Genomic DNA, 21,039 nt, shown 5'->3' with positions numbered 1-21,039 from the left:
TTACTGGACTAAAGCGCCTAATGAAGTCAGTGGACTCTCAAGAAATCAAAGGACTTCAGCCTGAACCCAGTAATGCTACTGTCATATGAGAGCTTGGGCACAATGTTTGAATCTTCTCATATGTAGAATAAGGACCTAACATCCACCTCAAGGGATTTAGTCCCCACCCCTTTCTCTCTTTGCAGCTCCTCATATCAACTAGGACTGGGTCATCTTCACAGTGACAGCTCCATGCATGTTTGCTGAATTAGTGAACCATCACTTTCCCTAGTTTCTTACCCAGGGCCCAAGACAGAGGAGACAGGTCACAGGATGCTCCCAGTGATACCAGCAGGTGCATCTGACATTTTCCTCCAAGGGAAAGGAAGGAATAAATGAGAAAAGTGGTGTCTTAAGTGTCTGGAAATTCCACCGAGAGCTTGGCACTGCAAGAACCAGGACAGTGTCACCCACGAAGGCTGTACCACTCTGAAGCAGCATCGCTTTCGGCCAAGCAGAAATAGTCCTTGGTCTGTGGCCATTTAGACCCCATCTTCCATCTACATGCCAATGTAAGGGTCCTTTTGTAATTATTATTATTTTAGCAAAGCTCATAAATTCTGCTTTCTTGGATGGGTACTGTTTATTTAATAATCATTGTAGGAGGCAAAAAAAAAATACTTTGTTTTACTCAGAACCCAATCTGAGCTTTTAGCTTCAGCAAAAACACAGTATGAAAGGGAACCTCTACGTGTGAAGACAAGAGACTGAATAGAAGCATCAGCAAAGCTGTTCACAAACGGCACCAAAGTTCCTCCTGGGGGCAGGTGCCAGAGAAGTAGGGCATGAGGCAGGAAATGCTCCCCATGCCCTCTTCTCTTCCCTCCCTTCATCTTTCCCTGGCCAATCTAATCTATTTTTTCTGCTTCAGCTTATGATTTTGGAAATGGCCTGTTTATCCTCTTTCTCTCTGCTAAGCTCCAGACTCATCTTTCCACCTGTCTGCCAGCCACCTCAAGGACACCCAGGGTTAACTGCAAACACCACAGGTCCAAAGCCAAGCTCGTTGGCTCTGTCTTCCCTCTTGACCTCCTGACAACCTGTTCCTTCTCTAAGGAACTCCAACCTCCCTACCTCTGCTCCTGCCAACTTCATACCTCTACTCCTTCAGTCTTATCATTCCAGAGTTTTTTTTGGCTTCTCCTCCTGGGTGTTGTTCCATTCTAGTCCTTTCTGTTCTGTTCCATTGCAACTGTCCTAAGTCAAGCCTTCCTTACCTCTTACCTGGCTTAATCTTCTGGCTGACTGTCCTGTGTCCAAGGTCTCCCTTCCACATTCGTCCAGAAGACAGCTGCCAAATAAATCTTCCTAATCAATGCACAATGGACCACCTCTAGTGGCTCCCTAAAGCCTATCAAATGAATTCCTCGGCCTAACATTTTAGGTTCTCTGTATCTCTATTAAATCTTTTGTTTCTGCTTATGTCTAGCTATTTTCCTATTTGTGTAACTTAAACACTAGCAAACCAGCATATTAGTTAAGCTTCCCAAACACCACACCCTTTTGCAATTTACTAGGATTTCCCATTTCCACATATCAAAAATCCTACTCACCATTGTTGGTCTAACTAAAACCTCTTTTCCATGAAGCCAGTCATTCTCTTCAGCAGGTGTTTACTAAGTATTAATTCTGTTCTCCTCATCTTTTCAGCACATGCCCCATTCTCTCTAGTACATGTTCATGGACATACTCCAATTCCCCCTTATACTGACAACTTCGTAGGGACAAGATTTATTTCTATATCCCCCAAAATGCCTACTAACATGCCTTGCAAATTCAACTGGATGTTGACTAATGTTTGTTGAATTGAATCAAGATCTGTATTGTTCACAGTTTTGCTATCATATAGTTTAATTCTTTTAGTTTTCTTTTCTGCTTAAGTATGTGTGTCCAGAAATAAGTAAAATAAACTAACGACGCTTCTCAGCAGCTATAACCTATAATTATGGTTAACTATCGCTTATCCGTGCCACTGGAAAAATAGCAGTGGAAAGACTCCCACATCAGAAGCATAAAAACATCATTTCCATCAGTATTTGACATGCATTGTTTAGTTTTTAAGCAGCTGATTTGCCTTTTTAATTGTTTGGCTGATCAGTAAACATTTGCATTTATAGTATTTCAATAACTGTCTGGGCAATAAGGGGTGGAAGGGGAGATGGAGGATTAGACCAGTGGGAGAAATCCAGTTCAGCATGAAGCATTTACTTTGTACAGCCTTGAAGGCAAGGCTCTGGACAATCAGAGCATCACAGGCACTTGGAGTGTGTCAGCAGGGGCCCATGGTCTGGCCATTTCTTTCGGATGACTGTGAAGAGCAGAGACTTCCCAGTCTCCTAAACAGCTCACTCTGGTGTCCAGAATTTGTTATCCTTTAAAGAAGACGACAAAGTTCCACTGGGACTGATAAGGTTCTGGGATGGAGGGAGGGCTATGCTTCCAGTCCTGCTGGGATCGGAAGGTGCTGGCTGTGCCACTAGAAACCACTGGGTGCAAATCGAAGAAAATTCTATTTGTCATTTTGCAATGATAGCTAGATAATGCAGGGGGGAAGTTCCCCTTTTCCACTTCTGAAGCAAACAAATATCACATGTGGTAGATTCGGCAGCTGCATTAGTTGGGGAAAATTGATGCACATCTCATGTGTCAGGGAGCTGAATCCCAGAGAATAGAGCCAGCCTCCCAGAAAATGGTTTCTTTATATAGTTCCATCCATTTATTGTTTGGTTGGACTTTCTGTATATTAAATTCAAGCTGTTCTGCCGCTCATGGGTATTATGATGCGTTGGCTCGGTGGGAAATAATGAAGGTGATGAGATTTTACAGCATCGCATTATAAAGGAGGCGTCCCCAGCCTCATCCATCTTTCCATCAACTAGCTTGTGTGTGAGGTGGCACTTATATTAAAACGATTTTTCTGATTCAGTTTAATGACACTCATTCGAGTCCTGACACCCAGAATATGATTACAAGAGCTAAATGCAATCTCCCTCCATCCAGTCCCAGTCAGCAAAGGCTCAGCTATCTTCCCCTTCCAGTCCCCATCTTCCCATACACCCATCATTTGCATTGAGCTAGGTAGAGGGAGGTGGGAGTGGGGAGAAGCTGCCTGTGTTCTGGCTCAAGAAAAGCAGGCTGGACAGAGGCTGGAGCCTGAATTTGTTCTCTGCAGGTTGCGGCAGCTGAGCCTTCTGGCAGAAAACTTTGGGTACCCAAAAGCATTGTGGGAATTCCTTCCTGCTTGTCACAGAAGTTGGTTTGAGGTCAATACTGTGCACTTCTTCCAAAGAAATTTTTAGGGGCTGGTCCCTGATTCCCAGATTAAAAAAAAAAACAAAAAAACAAAAAAAACAAAAAAACAAAAAAAAACTTGGACATCACCAGAGGATGAACACTTAAGATAGGAATATTAGGTAGAGTATCAGCTTCCTGGAAGTGGTTGGTTGTGTGCAGACCCATCTGCCTGAGGACAGGGGTTGAGAGGTGAGGGGCTCAGAGCTAAAAGTCTCTGCTCCTCTCCCTGATGGGAAAGAGCTCCCAGCCACAAGGGAGTGTGGAAAAGAGCCCTGCAATGGCCGGGGACAGGAGCTCCGTCCTGGGTGGGAGAAACAAAAATACTCAAGTAATTACTGAGGAAGATTCTACTGCTCCTGAGGACGGGGAGGGCCATGCTGCCTTTTATTTACACTCTCTTGAGGCAGAATAAATTGCTGCTCCTCAGGAGGAATCATGGCTGTGTTTAATGGGTGTTAAAGAGGGAAACCCAAACAAACCCAAACAGAGACATACAGAGAGAGATTGGGATTGATTTTGAGGGATTCCAGAAAAGATCTGTGAAATGGACACCAGCCTAGAAATCTCTTTCCAAAAATTGCAGCAATTTGAATTGCTGGATCAGAAGACAAATTCAATGTGATACTCCTGGTGTGAAGCACCTAAAAGGCTCTAACCCTACCGATTTGAATTAATCTTTCCCTCCTCTACAGCCTGGAGCCCTCTGGCTTCCTCTGCTGCAGCTGTCATAGCTGCTGAGTCTTAGAGTGGCCTGTCTGTTTTTGTGTCTGTGTCAACACTGTCCTCCTCATGGCAGGGAGCACTATGCCCAGCTACTTGCCAGGTGCTTAGTAAATGTTGCCCAGGTTGAAAGGAAAGTTCCAGCCAGGTACAGACCTGCCTGCTCACTGCCAGCATCAGACCTACTCCGAGACACTGATGCTACAACTCAGGTGCTCTGGCTTGTTTGTTACATGCTGAGGTCTCAGCTGTTCCTGGCCTTGGAGCAATCCTGCAAGGCCTTGAGCTTTCTTCTTGTGAAATGCTTCTCCCAGGGGTAGAGAAGATCTTCAGGACTGTCTTTTGAACCAGTCCCCTGTTGTAGGAGCAGGTGAAGTTTTCAGCTGGCTTGATGGGAGCAGAACCAACAAGCACTTCCTGAGAAAGTTTCCAAATATATGCAGAATTGCTCACTTCTTCCATTGCCGCTGCCACCACCCTCAGTCCTAGCCACCTTGATTTCTTGCCTGGATTATTGTGTCAGCTTCTCCCTGACAATGTATTTGCTATCCAGCAGCCAGAGCAATCCTTTTAAAATGTAAGTGAGTGGCTCAAAACCCTCCAGTGACTTCCCATGCCAAGCAGAGCAGAGACAAAGCCCTTGCGGTGGCCACGAGGACCCTACATGAGCCGTTTCCCCTGTTACCCCTCTGGCCTCATCTCCTGGTACTCTCCTGTCTCCTGCTCTTGCAGCGGGACCATTCAGACCTTCTTACTTTTTCAAGAACAGCATATCAAGGCCCCCTCCTGCCAGTTGGACTTTGCCCGTTAGACTTTGCATTTGTTATTCCCTCTGCCTGGAATGCTGTTCCCCAAGCTATCCACATTCCTTCAGGTTTCTGCCCAAGTATCTGAGAGGCCCTTCTTGACCTCCTAACATGAAATAGCAATGACCCCTTGCTCTGCCCAGTTTCCCTATACTCATCACTCCGTGTCTATCGTGTCAGGCTTTAATTTTCTCTGCAGTCTGATATAATGTATTTATTGATTTGCTATTGGGTGCTGTACACTAGAATGTAAGCTCCACAAGATTGGAGACCGTTTTCTTCCCTGCTGTACTCCCAGTGTCTAGTAGGTGCTCAATAAACACCTGTTGAGTAAATAACTGAATAGAGAAAAATATCATGGGTAGAGAGGCTTACCTGTGGCTCCCCTTCTCCTCCTCTCTGGTTCCACAGCCTGCAGCAAAAAGTGTAGGCAAGTAGCCAAGAGTCGGACGCAAACTTCCCTTGCAAGAAAGCCCCAACCCTGCTAAGCCTAAAGTCAGAACGACAGAATGCCCTGCTTGGCCTCCCTATTTCCACTCCATCCACAAATATCCTGTCTGACATGACTATATAGCTAACATTCGGATAACACTTTTATTGGTTCTCATACTGCCAGAAGATGGTTATCAAGTGAGAAAACTAAAGCTAGGTAAACAAATGAACCTGCTTGAGTGAACAAATACTTATTGAGGCACACTATATATCAGGCTCTGTGTAAGGCATGAACCATGCGTGATCTCTCGAACAGAGATCTAACCTTGAAGAGCTTACATCCTGGGCAAAAGACACATAAATGGCTGAAATTAACAAAATGTGGCAATGACAAGACAGTAATGCAAGAGGTATAAGAGGAGACAAGAGAAGGGTACCCAGCTCCTGGGGGTGACGTGGGGCTGAGTTTGAAGGATGATGTGTATCAGCCAGACACAGAGGCAGAGTGAAGGGTAGTCTCTGGAGCACCAGAAAGAGTGCTCAAGTTCAAAGGAAGAGAACTGGGTCTCATTCAATTCATGTTGCCTGAGCCTTACATTGGCTGATGTGCAATCACAGTGCCTGTGTATTCTCAGAGCCTGCCATGCTGCCTGGCGTGTAGAAGGCACTCAATAAATGTTGAATGAATGAATGATTCCTTGTTGGGATCCAGTTCTGCACCCTCTCTTAAGAATTTCAGCACCATAATCGGTGCAGCAAACCACCATGGCACGTGTATACCTATGTAACAAACCTGCACATTCTGCACATGTATCCCAGAACTTAAAGTATGATTTAAAAAAAAAAAAAAAAAAAAAGACTTTCAGCACCAGAGAACCATCAGATAAGAAATGTCAACAAAGAAAATATTTTGAGGTCATTTGTTCCCAGTAAGTGTCCAAAGATAAAAGTCCCCTGGGCAGGGACCCACCCTCAAGTAGATGGGCACTATTAGCCAGTATCCCAGGGCCAAGGTGCTTGGGCACTGGGAGGAGGGTTGATGGGCTCCGGAGGTAGTAGATGAAAGCGTAGATAAAATTTCAGGTGTTGAAAAAATGGGTCTCAGACTGGCTCTACTTCCGGCGCTGTGGGGAGGCTTACCAAGTTCCCCATTCTGTGGTGGGCCTGTATCGATTCCCAGGCTTAGTCTCCCGGCCTCTTGGAACCTCAGGCAAGTGCCTTCCAGGATTATGTTTTAAAGTGAAATGCAAATCACCTGGAGGCGGCTTCCTGCCTGGAAGAAGTAAAAATCAATCCTGTTTTCGTAAAAGTGATTTTTGGACACTGTCAAATGCTCTCTCACCTCAGAGCACAGGGTGACAGACAGGCTGCCAGTCTCAATTACATAACTGAGCCAACCAGTAGCGGTGGGCCAGCTCATCAGGACCGCACACTGCTCTGAACCCTCTCCTAAGATACTCAGGAGCAGCCTCATCAAAACCAGGCCTGGAGCCGGCCTCCCATAGTCCTTGTAGATGCTTGCTTGCAAGGCTTTCCTCCCACATGCTCCCTGCTTTCCCAGACCCTACTGAGCTTCCCCCGTGGACTGTCCAGGCCAATCATGATGCCAAGCAAAGTCAAATGAAATTAAGAAGGGAAATCTGCTTTGAGAGAGTTTACATCATAGAGTAAATTCTCAGAGTAGCTAGCTTGGTCTTATTTAATATTGGGAGTTCTATGTTATCTCTTCCCTCCGTTAACTGAGATAATTGGGGATTTATTTTATTTATAGCATCAATTATAAGGATGGAAATTAATCCTCGAATGGTGCATTTGGGAACTCAACTGTCAGGGGGCTCAAGGGAAACCTGGGCAGAGCGTAAAGGGTCTTCCCCAGTAGCACAGGAGGCTGCAAAGGAAAGCCATCCTCAAGCCCTGACAGCAGCTGGGCTGTTATTGTTCTTGTGTGCTTAAGGTATTCTGAGATATTAACTAAATGGTAATAATTGGTTCCAGGAGATCCCTCCCTGGGGGACACCTGAGTAACTCATCAACGAGGCGCTGGGAAAGCAGGCAGAGAGGGTAACCAGAGCAGGAAGAGTACATGCCTTCGCTCCACGTATCTGCTCTCCGCCTCTCCGTCGGCCCTGCTCTGCAGAGGAGCTGGAGACAGTCCCGCTCCAGACTGGAAATAGGAACTCAGGGAAGAACCAGGGAAGGTCTGGAGAAAGGAATAGGTAGATGTCTGCTGGGAGCTGTTGGAAACAACTGAATCATGGCAGGATATCGGTCCTTGGTATTCCATGGCCTCTTGGGACTCAAATGCCAGGGTAGAGTAAGAAACAGATGGGCTTTCTGGAAAGGTTGAACAAGGCTACAACTAACCATGAATGTGGTCAGGACAGAAACTAGCCATGAAGGTTTCCAGGGTCAAGTCGGCAAGAACTCCAGTAAAGACAAGAAGATTCCACAGTACTGCCGAACAGCCCAGGGAATAGATCAGACACCAAGTAAAGGCCGCTCTCCTCCCTCCGGGGGCCTGGGCTGGGGCAGAATACGCACAGCCGAGGAGGCTGCAGGCTGTGCAGGCTGAAATCTTAGATCCGCCCTCCAGAGAGGACAAGTAGGTCTAGAAAGGACTGAGAATAGTATCAGGTCAAGCAAATGGAAGAGGCACACCATTCACACTGGCTCATCCATTAAAAAGCATTTGCCAAGCGCTTGCTCTGTATCATCAAGCAACGAGCCTGGTAATGTTGCCAACTGCCGGCTCAGGTCAAAGTCAAAGCAGGCTGACCCAGCACTGAGCTACAGCGGCCAGAGACAGGGAAAGAAAAGGTTGCTTTCTCATTACTTATCTGAGTTTAAGGAAGATGCTACTAAAAGTTTCCTTTCTTGCCCATCTGGTTCTCCTCCCAGAGGCTAGCCATTTAAATGGAGAAGGTAAAGTAGCATGGGGGAGGTAAAACAAACTTGTTCACTGTCAGATGTGGGGTGAGGAAGCCCACCAGGTCTGCATTCAGGGAAAGCATGCTTCTCCCTAATGCAGGCACCCCTCCCTTCACCCTCCAGCGGAATCTACCAGTTCCCTCCCAAGAAAGTAAAAACGAGACCAAGATAGTTCACCTTGATGCTGGCCTTGCCCCTTAATCTACAGGGTGAATGACAGAAGAAGTCAGTGGTTTCCCTACAGCATTAAAACATAGATTAATAGACACTAATTTCTTTTTTTAAAAATATATATTATTTTATTGCACTTTAGGTTCTGGGGTGCATGTGAAGAACACGCAGGATTGTTGCATAGGTACACACATGGCAGTGTGGTTTGCTGCCTCCATCCCCATCACCTATATCTGGCATTTCTCCCCATGCTATCCCTCCCCACTAAGGCATTATTTAAACTCTTCAAAAGGAAATGTTTTCTTTTTAAAATCTCTGTGTCTGGTACAGTGCCTGGCATATAGTACTCATTAGGCTGATGCTTTCTCGACTGGCGATATGACTAGAATAGATATCACACCCTGAGGCCATAATAAAAGAGTAATAACCCTGAAGGTCTGATTTCTACCTAGGGGCCCTGATAGCATGGGAATAAGTTGAGTAGTGGGGTGAAAGGAGAAAGGGCATTGGAGCAGCCAGATTGATATTTGAAAATTAGTTCTCTCCTTATCAGCTACGTGACTATGGAAATTTATATAACCTCTCTGAGCTTCACCTTCTACATCATAGGGTATAGATTTTTTCCAACCTTGCAGGGCTATTGTAAAAACGTAAAGAGATAATATATGCGAAGTTCTTAGCACACTGCCAGCATATAGTAGACAATCATATGCTGTTATACTACTAATAAAAAGTAATGAGCAGAAAGCTATCAGCATGTCTGTTTTCCTCTCTCCATGGCTATCCTGAAGGCTCTCTCTGGTGTCATGAGTCCCATCAAGGGGCATCTGAGGGCACTGGGCAGTCAGAGCCACATCAGGAGCTTGACAAGAAGTGGGAGTGAGGTGTCTGGTCATGGGTGACGTCCCCTTCAGGAAGGCGATTTGGCCAGGGTCAGCCTAGAAGGGACAAAGATGACTTCTGACAGCACAAGCTCTCCCGCCCGTTTTATCCCCCAAATACCCCACTGCACCGGAAAGCTCACATCTGCCACCTGAGCCAAGAGAGACGAGGTTAAATTACCAAACATTCTTACCCACTCTGGGTGAGCAGCCATTTGAAGAGAGAGTGAGTGAGTGTGTGTGTGTGTGTGCGTGTGTGTGTGTGTGTGTCTGTGTGTGTGTGTTTTTGTGTGTGTGTGTCTGTGTGTGTGTGTGTTTTTTTTGTGTGTCTGTGTGTGTTTGTGTGTGTGTCTGTGTGTGTGTTTTTGTGTGTGTTTGTGTGTTTGTGTGTGTGTCTGTGTGTGGTTTGTGTGTGTGTGTGTGTGTTTGTGTGTGTGTTTGTGTGTGTGTTTTTGTGTGTGTGTGTCTGTGTGTGTGTGTGTCTGTGTGTGTGTGTTTGTGTGTGTGTGTGTCTGTGTGTGTGTTTGTGTGTGTGTGTGTGTGTGCATGTTGGAGTGGGAGGAAGGGGCAGTGTCAGACAGACAAGAAGCAAAGGGAATGCCCCAGTCAAATGTTGCCTTCACAAATGGATGGTGACACCCTTGCTCTTCCCCTTGCTACTCCCTCCCTCTTGTGTGTGGCAGAATGACAAATGTAATCATTTTAAAAGGTCCTGTTACCTGCTCAGTCATTCCCAATAAGCATACACAGCACTATGGAAAAACCGACACTACCACCTCCAGGTTTTGGACAGGAAAAACATAAAATCAAATCACTAGGACACCACCAACCAAACTGTCGAAGACAAAATAAAAAGCTTGATGAATTCTCCATCAGCAATATAACGCTTCCTGGCCTAAGCAAATATAGACCCAGTATATGAATTGTGGAGGGATTTTGCATAGGGCTCTGTGGCTTCTCATAGCTGAGGCAGAACCCCCTAAGAAATCTCTGTCTCCGTAAAGTTACCTTTATTGGTTCTAATCCAGTTAGGGTAAAGATTGTAATCTCCTTCCTGAGCCCCCTTCTTCTGATAGAAAGCTTCACATACCAGCATCATAAATAAGTTTCTCTGACCTCAGCTGGAGAGGGGACCTCGGAGAGATGGAATTACTGTGACCTCGCCGCGCACCTGTCCCTCCTTATGATGATATTGCTGCTTCTGTGTCTGACCACGTGACCCATCCAAACCATCTCACAGTCACCCGGGTCATCCAATCACTGACTCAGACTGAGAAAGCAAGACTGATAAGGCTTAAGAAAGAAAGAATAAACCAGGTGCCTCATTTTGTGGAAAAGCCAAGTTCAGAGTCGCTTAGAGAAAGTCTGCTCAGAGCTACTGAACGCTTGAGTGTCTTGTAGCAGCTCAGGAGAAAAGTGTGACAAATGGGACAACGGCTTGCAAATATACTACAAAGAAAAAATGCAGGAAGGATCCAAAAGGAGTGCTCTTGGTGTCTTCTGGTAATGGACGTCTGAATCCTCCCAACTTCTCACAGTCTCCTTCCTCCCCAGTCACTGCCCTGACCTTCTCGCTGAGCGGCCCCTATATACACAGATGCATACAAGAATGCAGCCATCACCTAACCCCGAAGCTTCACCTGCACAGAAGGCATGGCTGAAAAAAGAACTGGTGACTTAGTTTTCTTAGTTCTGTAAAACACACGCCCCCACCTAAAAAAGAAAACTCAATTCCCAGCAAGCTACCACCTCCAAACAGATCACTCAAGGGCTTTCCCCTTCGGATACAGCAACCTCCCCTGCCCCCACCACTCGGGTGAGGGGCTCGCTCCTCCTCTCCCCAAGGTGGTACCATCCAAGGCTTTAGGGGCCATCCAGCTGCCCTGCAACCTCCGTCCTGGTTTCATCCACCAGCTCTGACTTACCCCAGTGTGGTCATGGTGACGATGGTGTACCAAAACGAGGCGGGGATGCTCGTGAACTTGCTGGCCGAGGAGCCCTTCTCGGCATAAAACATCACAGTGGCAAAGATGATGATGGCCATGGTGAGGGAGAAGAGGAGGAAGCCCAGTTCCGAGGCACAGCTCTTCAGGGTGTAGCCCAGGATCCGCAGGCCCTGGGAGTGGCGGGAAAACTTGAAGATCCTGAAGACGCGGAAGACCCGGAGCGTGACGAAGGCGCCGGACACGTCCTCGTTGTTGGTCATGACCAGGCCGATGTAGTAGGGCATGATGGCCACCACGTCGATGATGCTCATGACGCTGCGGATGAAGCGGTAGCGGCTGGGCGCCGCGAAGAGCCGCAGGAGGTACTCCACGGTGAAGATCATGACGCACGCCGTGTCCAGGCAGAAGAAGGCCACCGAGTAGCGCTCCCCGCACGGCAGCTCCTTGCTGCCCGGGACCGTGCCGCACGGCACCGTCTCCACCACGTTGGTGATGACCGAGACGGCGATGAAGAAGCCAGTCACGTAGTAGAAGACCAGGGCCAGCGTGCTGGTGTGGGGGTTCTCGAAGGCCCGCCACATGGTCTGGCGGAAGCTGAGCGAGGGCATGGACTCCTGGTTGTTCTCCGAGTCGTTGTCGTCCATGAGCCGCTCGGCGTTCTCCCTCTTGCGGTCCTTGTACTCCTCGTAGCAGCAGTCCCCGATGATCTCGGGCAGGATGCCGTAGAAGGCCAGCTCGTCGTCGTAGGCGGAGATGCACTCGTAGCGCGGGTAGTGCAGCTTCCCCGTGCGGTAGAAGTTGAGCACGCAGCGGAACACCTCGGGGTCCCGGTCGAAGAAGTACTCCTTGGTGTCCTCGTTGAAGAAGAACTCCTTCTCCGTGCTGCCCAGCAGGGTGTCCGGGTAGCGCTCCAGCGTGGTCCTCCAGGTCTGGAACCTCCGCCCACTCACGTTGAGGACGATCAGCTCATCCTGCCGCTTGTTCTTGTCGGCCGGGGCCAGGGGCATGGGGCAGTTGGCCACCGGCATCCACCCGATGGCCGCAGCCCGGGCGAAGGGCAGCCAGGCCGCAACTCCGGCCGCCATGGTGACTCCAGCTCTTGGGCCGGCAGCCGCGAGGACACCGTGCACACCAGCTTGGAGTTAGTTCAGCAAACCCTAGGGGACAGGAGGGGAGAGAGAAGGGGTGAGTCCACATCGACTGGCAGGTAAGAAATAGGATCACTGGTGAGCGAAACGGCAAAAGTCTCCAGGGCAAATGAATAAAACTGAAATCCCCACCACAGAGAGGGGACTGGATTCTCTGCCATCCAGACTCGGGAGAACACCTAGCTCCTGGAGCTCAGCAGGGTAGGATCGCCAGATGTTGCTGACTGCCTGACAAATCGTCAAGTTCCAAGAGGGCTCAGGAGCATTTGGAGGGAAGGCCTCTTTAGCAGGAAGATCTGGCAAGAGGTGGGTAATAATCAGCTCTGAAAGGTTACCAATTTAAATTGGGAGAGGGTAAATGAGTTCTCATTAAATGAATTTAAAAGTGGAATAAACAGGCTAGTTTTTATTTCACTCTTTCACCCACTGGGGTAATCAGGAATGGGGTGTAGATGAGGGAGATCGGGTAAATAATTCTTTCCACTTCTCCCTAGTGAGGAGGAGGCTGCGGCTGCCCCAGTCCAGAAAATTCTCTGAGATGGCAGGTGACCACCGGGTTTGGTGAGGTTCTGTCCCCAACCCCCACGGAGAAGTCTCTTCCTGGCCAAGTGCTACTCTGCGGGACACTCAGCCCCCACTCCTTGCCCTAGCAACCTAGTATCCAATTTCGCCCCTCAGAGCCACGATGGAAAGACATGGGAAAGCTCGTGAAGCCAGGCAGGGTCTCTTTCCCCACGCTGTGAAGGGCGTCTTGGCTTCTTGATTCACCTGACTTGCATGCATTGTCTCTCCACTCCCTAGAGGAAGCCGATCCACGCTCACTGCCATCCCTAGATTCCTTGCCTCCCGTCTCCATCTGCCCACCATCCATAGCTCCCTCAGGTTACATAACAACACTCCTTCCCATGCCAGCCTCTCTCACCTGGCCCCCACTCCACCCTCGGAGATTCTTCCAGAGCCAGGCCGCCTTGTCCCTTTACCTCTCTAAACCACACTGCATAAGCACTTCCCCATTACCTGTGTGGACGGAGGGAGCAACAGCATGGAGAATTATATTTGGCTTTGGGAAGCAGATTTACCTTCCCAAATCTGGCTTTTTAAAGATGATAGTGAAATCACTCTGCAGTCCCCAAATGTATACCATCTGTGGGAAGGCATGTGGTGACACAGAAACACACGTAACAGAATGGGAAATTGTTTGGGGTTGACACACTCATCTCCACTAATCCTAAACTGATCACACAGAACAAATCCTAACTCAGAATGATGTGGGCCCTCTGGAATTCAGCTGCTGTGATTCTATGTTTAAATAAATGAGGAAGGAGTGAGTCTTGGAATTTTTTTTTTTTTCTGTTACACAAAGACTTGTAATGGGAATCGAACTTCACCTCTCCCTGCAAACCTGCTTCACCTTCTCCTGACTCCCAGCTCTTCTAGGTTTTTCGGATCTCTACCTCCCTCAAACTCCTGAGCTGCCACTGGACTTTTCTGCTCGGATGCCTCTGAAGTGGACAGGTTTAAACAGAACCTACCTCCTTGTAAAAAGCTGCTGTTCGCCTTTTCTTCATGACGTCCCTAACCGCAGGGCTGTCACCTCAACCATATTTCTCTAAAGAGTTGCCAAATAATAGGCAATAGCTCTTACCGCCGTCATGAAGGCCCAGCTTCCCTGAGACCTCCTTCCCACTGGCCTTCCTGTCTCTTGGTCTCACATCACACCCGGTTTCTCCGGTTCCCCTGAAATCTATTCTGCTCAGTGTTATCCTTCTAATTCTGATTGTGTGTTACCCCACGACCTGCAAAACAAAGTCCAAACTCCTTGGCCTAGTATTCCAGCATTTTTGCAAATAGATCCTAGCTTCATATCCAGCCTAATGGCCCAGGTACCTATCCTAGCCTCGAATAAGACCAAGACTTGTTCATGGACAGACCCTGGGGATGTCTGTCCCTGGACCACTCCTCCCTCATGAGCATATCCTTCCCCTGGACCCCTCCTATTTAAATTATACCTATTCACCACCCTCTCTGTGATGCCTCCTCCTCTCCCCACTATGAGATTCTCTTCTCCCTTTGGGCTTCTGACTTTTAGAGACTCATTGTTTGCTCTCTTCTCTAGCACCTATCACCCCACAACCATTACACATACTTTATACACATCTTATTAATAATAATGGCTAACAATAATTGAGCACTTACTCTATGCAAGGCATTACACTAACTGTTTCCCAAGGATTATCTCATTTAATCCCCACAGCAATCCTAGGAAGAAAAGTCGACTGTGTCCCCTGTTCCATAGATAAGGAAAGCTAAAGCTTATTGAGACGTAGCAGTCTGACAACCCCAAAGCGGCAGAACGGGGATTCCACCTCAAGCAGTCTGCTGAGTGCTGCTGGTGTGAAAGGCACAGTACCACACGCTTACATGGAGCATCTCAAGAGATCCCACCAACAACCCTGCGGGCTAGACATCACTGTAGGCCATGTTTTGCCTACAAAAGAAAGATGAAGCATTGGGGTTGTAATAATTGTCTAAAGGATGGAATTAATAGGCAGAGACATTAAACCCAGGCAGTTGCAACGTGGAGTTCAAGAGTATAGCCAGACCACTCCCCGGCTTTCTCTATCTGACACTGAGCTCTTTCAGTGCAAAGGCCAGGACTTTTATATCACAACCCAGGAGGCAGCACAGGGCACTGGATCAGCAGGTGCTTGAGCTGGGATCCCTGATTTTACAGGTTCCATTTGCTTCCTATCAATTTTATGCCTTGCTAATATATTTTAGGGGTTGCCAAGGGTGGGCATTTCTCTCTCCAAACAGACAGTAAAATCTGAAGACAGATCTGAATCAAAAGAATCCAATTCAAGTACCTGCTTCTGACTCAGTCAAGTTTTCTAAAGGAGCCAATCTCTGCCTCAGTTTCCCCATCGGCATGCTAAAGGGAATTTTCACAGGTCCCTTCGCTCCCTAATAAGGGGAGGTTGAGTCAGATGCTGCAGAAGGTAACAGGAATGACAATGACATTTCCTGTCAGTGTCAACACTCAGAGAATAGAAAAACTGCACAGGCCTGATGAGCTCCTGGTTACTGGAACTGAGGAACGCATGGAGGCCGTTTCACGAACGGCAGTGGGTAATCCGCATGCCACCGCAGAAGAGATGGAAGCGTCAGGAACACATCCTGCATTGTATTTCTGTCTAGAAGAAATTTACCCTTCTAACTCTACTTTCTTTAGGATTAGGAGACTTTGTAGATCCTCCGCATGCACTTAGCTAGGATTTAACTCTAAGGGGCAAGGGGTGTTTGTGAAGCAAGCCCACAAGCTCAACTCTGTTCACAGGTGATTCCAATTCACACTTGGTTAATATTTATTGAGCATGGACAATGCTCTGGACACTGTCCGAGGCACGTTTACACACAACATTTAGTTTATTCCCACTAAAATCTGATGATATAGGCATTTCTGCCCAAAGGTTGCAGGTAAGGAGAAGGAAGCTCAGAAGCCTCCTTCAAAGTGGCCGGGTTCTGTGTATATAGGAGCTGACGACTTTCAGATAGAGCCTTGATCACCTCACTGCTAAACAGCTTTCCTGATCTAGGTGTTGCCCAATACTGATGTTCCCGATAGAAGACAGCAAGATGCAGAGACTCCTTTCCCTGTCTTCCCCAGGCAGCAACCAGCAAGGGTTCGTGAGGCCTTGGATTTCAAGTTTAAATCCCATCATCAATTTGTGAAAGCAAGCAACAGTCACCCTCTGGGCCTCACAGTCCTTCTCTGTAAAATGAGAAGAATTGGACAAGAATGTGACAAAAGACCCATTGGCTCAAATGATCCCTGATTCCACTGGATCCAGGACATCACGTCTGTAGCTTAGGTCTCATTGAGACCTCTTAATGACAGTCACCCATGCAAAGAAGGAAGTAGAGCATCTGGGCTTATTGCTGTGAGGATGGAGTTAGCCTGAGCCTCAGTGTAGCAAAGGGAGTTCTGGAAATTCCTGCTGCTGCTGGTGCTCAACCCAGGACACACAACCCGTGTCACTTGGAGCCCAGGGCAAGCCAAGACCTGGTCCACCCACAGAACCCCTGGCCACCTTCCTAGAAAGTAAAGGAGACCAAGCTCCCAGACTCTGGGCTCTGGACCTTTGACCCTTAACATCTTGTTTTATCCCAGAATGAAGCTCAGAGAGGCAGAATCTTGAAGGGGTTCAAGAAGCAAAGAGTAAGAGACCACAGAATCAGAGGCACCCTGTGGAACCCTGTGTGGCCAGACACACAGCTCTGCCCCCTGAGAGGGTGATGTCCTTTCCCTTTCATTCCCCTAGTCCTGCTCTACCCTGATTCCCAAGATTCAACGACAGGTACCTGCTCCTGCCAAGCTGAGTCCCTTCACCTTACCCCTCTCTACCCTAAGCCAATCTTCTCTCCTCCAGGGACCACAAGTGTTTTACAAACTGCTTTCAGATGAATAATTGAGAGCTCAGGGGAAGGAAAAATTAACCCCTCCTTATCTTGGGACTGTAAAAGCTTCTGGTCCCAAAGCCAAACTTTTGCCCCATGCGTGAATCCAGGGCAATCTTCCTAAAGAAGGCCAAGCAAGCCCCAGGCTGTCTCTAGAGGCTCAGCCCCTGTCCCCCTAGTAGAAACATACCAAAAAAGGAGCAATTACCCCATTGCTACTTTCTCTGTATGTGGGGGTAGGGGAGTGGAAGGGGAGGACAAGTATCCCATCAGATACGATACCCAAGGCCATACTGGCCATACCCACCCCACAACCCTGCAGGCATGACCCACTCAAACAGGCCTTCTCCATGGCTCATACAGCAGCGCTCACCCCCTGACAGGAACCAACACCTTCCGGAGCTGGCCTGGGTATGAATTCCTGCAACAGGCACAACAGTGCGGCCCCATTTCCAGCCAATGGCACTGCACATGCCTCAAATGCCAAGGTTTTACTAGGACGTGGACGCCTTACAAATGAAAAATCTGAAGCTATTTTTGTTTTTGGCAGAAGAGTTTGACAGTGGGAAAGATAGGGGGTTGGGGGAGGCTGGAAAAGAGACATTCAAAACAGGTAAGCTCTGAAATGAAAAAGGTGACAAAATCCTGGCAAAGGGAAACATTTTTCCCTGCTCTAAAAAGTCAGCTACTCCATTAAACAGTTTCTGTTATGGAGGTAAAAGGCCGAAAGCGGGCAGAGTGACCAGATAGCCTGTTCTGGGGTTTGACACCTAGCTGAGCACAGGCATAAGGCAGGGGAAAAAAAAAAAAAAGAGTCATGACACTAAGGTCTGTCCTTCAATAACCTCAGTGGAGAGCCTCTGGAAACTTACTTTCCTCAATCTCACATCACATCCCTTAGCCTAGAATGGGGCCGGTCTGGGGGCAGGGGAAAGTGCCTATGACCCAGAGGCCTTCTCCTATGTTCAGAGGATTTTGGTAGGCAGGCATGAAAGGTGAACCAAGCTGGGGATCCTTGGGGCACAGGCTTGGGGCACACACACAGATCCTCTTCTCCAACAGTGCCACTCCTAGGCTAGCCAGGGCACCTTCCTGAACTGCTTTTCTCCAGCCTCCTCAAGAGCAAAAGGGAACAAGCTACTAACCTCTTTCTCTGGGGGAGTGAGGGAGGCTGGGGAGGCGGGTCCCTTGTATCCTTGCATTGTGTTGTATTCAAGTAGAGACAAGGAAAAAATAAACACATCAATTCCCTTCCTGTGTGCCAACAGGTCCACATGAGGAAATGTATACATGCTTTGCATTCAATGCGTGCACACCCAGGAGCCCTGTCTACAGACAGTAAACATACAGGCTCCCTCGAAGTAAAGTAAACAAGGCATACATTTAACCATCACGTACATCCATGCAAAATACAGCAACGCATGCCTGGTCTTACAAACAGATCACATTGTGCCTAGGACCCCGAGAAAGTTTAGACGTTCTCTCTTAAGAAATACACGGACCCTTTTTCTTGCAGTGCGATATCAGGTCTGGAACCTCAGCCTGTTGCTGACATATCAGAGCTGCTTGGGATAAAAGCAGAACATCTTGGACCGGATTCGAATGTCAACACTAAGCAAGCGCAGGAATTTAGTTGAGTCCAGGTAACTTCTCTGCCCAGTCCCTTCCCGTCCCCCTCCTCCAGTGTAAACACCTCGCAAAGTGAGTCTCTCAATCCTCCTCCCCGGGGCCGCGACGGCCCTTGGCGTCAGGTAGAGATCTTTCCCAGAGCTCGCGGGGTGGAAGCGGCTTCGGGCCGAACCAGATCCAGATGGACTGGCCCCCAGCCTCTGGTAGACACACCGCCGGCTCGCCCGGCTGGAGAACTTTGCGAAGCGCCCCAAACCGCTCCGGGTTTCCACTTTCAGCCATTTCTCTCCTTCTTCCCTCACCAAGAGCGGGGACGGAGCAAGCCTTCGCCACCTGCCTCTGGCACTCGCCAAGGGAAGACAGGCCAATGGAAAGAGGGCAGAGGTTCACACCCCACCCCCGAACCCCAGCGCCTGGCTGCCCGGAGGTGGCTCCACAGCCCGAGGGAACCGACGCCCCCGAGCCGGCTGCCTGCTCCCCCACGGCACGGGCCCCACCCCCAATCCTTCCGGCGCCCCAGCGCCCACCCACCCGGGCGCGGGAGTGGGAGGGTGCCGCGTGGGCAGCTGGAGCAACAGGCGTGGGAGCAGCGCTCCTCTCACTTCCTGGCTCCAGAAGGCTCGGTCGCGTCCCTCTTACCTTCCGCGAAGCCAGCCCGGGCCCCGCGCCCGGCGCCCCGCGCGCGCGAGGAAGCTGCGGCCGGGAGCCGGGGGCCGCGGAGGCGCCGAGCGCCCAGCAGCGCGGGGAAGCGCCCAGCAGCCGCCGCTCGCGCGGCTCCTCCTCGCCAGCGAAGTCTCGCTCGCTGCCTCCCTCGCTTGGTCGGTTCGTGCGTCCGTCCGTCCGTGGGGCCCTCCCTCCCCCGCCGCCACTGCCGCCGCCGCCGCCGCTGCCGCTCCAGCCCCGGCTCGGCAGCGCGTCCCCTCCCCGCCTCGCTGCTCCGATCGCGGGCTCGCGGGCTCCCTCGTTCGCTGCCTGCCCCCGCCGCTGCCGGCGCCGCGCGGAGCGGAGCCGGGCCGGCCAAGGGCTGCCTCTCCCGAGGTCCCTCTCCCGAGGGGGGAGGCAGTGGGGGCGCGGCGCGGGCGGGGCGGGGAGGAGAGGAGAGTCCGGGGGAGGCGGCAAGGCTGCGCCCTCGGCTCCCTTCCGATCCCCGCGGGCCCAGCGGCCCCAGGCCCGGCGGGAGAGCGCCGAGCCGCCAGGCAGCGGAGGGAGAGAGGAGGAGGACCTGGAGTCTCGCCGCGGGAGGGTGCCCAGGGCGAGGGCGTGCGAGGGGGAGTGACTCCGCGCGCGAGGGTGTGTATGAGTGTGAGTGTGTGTGTGTGTGTGTGTGTGTGTGTGGAGAGGGGCGCGCGCGTGAGCGGGGGGTGGGGAGACGAGGCAGAGCCTGGTGCGCTCCCCGGCGAGTGGAGGAATCCTAGGGTGTGCCTGGAGGTGGCGGAGTGTACCGACGCGGATGTGAGCGCGTGTGCCGGCGAGGGTGGGCACGGGGTTGAGCGTGGCAAGGTGAGCTGGGTTTGGGGGTGGGGGAGGAGTGGGGAGTACGGCGTGAGCGTAAGTTCGGGGGAGCGTGTGGCTGGGGACCCGAGGAGAGGTGGCAGGGAGCACCGGCGTGTGCGCGCGTGGGGTGTGTGTGCACCTAGCTGGGTGTCTATTTCTCGCTGACCGTCCACGGGGCAGCAGCACTTGCTAGAGACCAAGCCCGGCCACCTGGCAAGGTGGGCCCCCTACCGCGCAAGCTTCCCTGCTGGCCCCTAGCTCTCAGCTCCGAGTGCTGAGGCTGAAGAGATCCCCGGGGGACACACTGCCTCTAACCCCACGTAGGAGCCGCTCTCCTCTTGGAGAGCGAGGGCACCATCGGAAGGTCGAGATTCGCCCTCCTATCCCGCCACGTCTACCCACCACGCAGCCCGAGAGTCTGGACTTGGGAGTGTGAACTCTCACCCCTTAGAACTGGAGCCAGCCCAGCCCCAGTCCGACCGTGACGCCCATGGGTCCCCACTACTCCATGCCTCGTGGACCCAGGATGCGGAGTGGGAAGGTCAGCATGTGCCCACAGGGCCAGGTGTCCGGCCCAGATGCCCACCCTCAGGGCGGCGGCGCGCAGAGGGCGCAGTCCCAGCCGCTGGGCGGACCGGCGGCTCCGGCTTTCACGGTGTCTCCAGCCTCGGTGCCCGGAATCCCGGATCTCGGCCTGGCGCTCGGGAAGCGAGGCAGCTCTGTGCCCCAGCAGGGACGGGGTACGCTTGGCTTGAGGATCACATTTCTGGGTGTGGAGAGGCGGGTGCCGAGGCAGAGAAATGCGAAGTGTGTTGTGATCGCGGGGGTGTTCTAGACTGTGAGGGTGATGTAGACCCTAGGACAATTGTAGACCCAGGGCTGGAGAAGGACCTCACACGGAACGGGGCTTGTGAGAACCCCTAGCCCTCTTCCAGATAAAGGAGTAGGAGTTGGTAATTGTGGTCTGGGCCCTTGTGGGCCCCTGGCAGGGTAGTCCCTCATTCACTCACTCTCACTTTCCCCGGAGCCCACTTCAGTCTGTCAGTGTGAAAGGTGCACAATTGGCCCTTCAGGAGGTGGGCGTGGGCTCCAT

At 50.5% G+C, this 21,039-nt stretch overlaps 1 protein-coding gene across 5 annotated transcripts in view; it reads right to left on the bottom strand.

Moving 5' to 3' along the window:
* The window catches only part of KCND3 (potassium voltage-gated channel subfamily D member 3), a 220,862-nt gene extending 201,538 nt beyond the window's left edge, over positions 1–19,324 (bottom strand). The window contains exons 1-2 of one of the 5 annotated variants that reach the window (XM_039460916.2): positions 19,092–19,324; positions 11,197–12,374 (exon numbers count right to left, since the gene is read on the bottom strand). In XM_039460916.2, the coding sequence (XP_039316850.1) occupies positions 11,197–12,302 (1,106 nt within the window). In that variant the 5' untranslated portion in view covers positions 12,303–12,374; positions 19,092–19,324. Of the gene's footprint in view, positions 1–11,196; positions 12,375–18,325; positions 18,868–19,091 lie in introns of those variants that run through there. The other 4 variants (XM_039460917.2, XM_003933465.4, XM_074381251.1 and 1 more) reach the window with 4 other exon arrangements.
* Between the last annotated feature and the right edge of the window lie 1,715 nt (positions 19,325–21,039).

Source organism: Saimiri boliviensis, chromosome 11 (assembly GCF_048565385.1).
Source record: "Saimiri boliviensis isolate mSaiBol1 chromosome 11, mSaiBol1.pri, whole genome shotgun sequence".
Taxonomy (NCBI): Eukaryota; Metazoa; Chordata; class Mammalia; order Primates; family Cebidae; genus Saimiri; species Saimiri boliviensis.
Note: the sequence above shows the minus strand (reverse complement) of the source record. Positions and strands in the feature narration are given on the sequence as shown.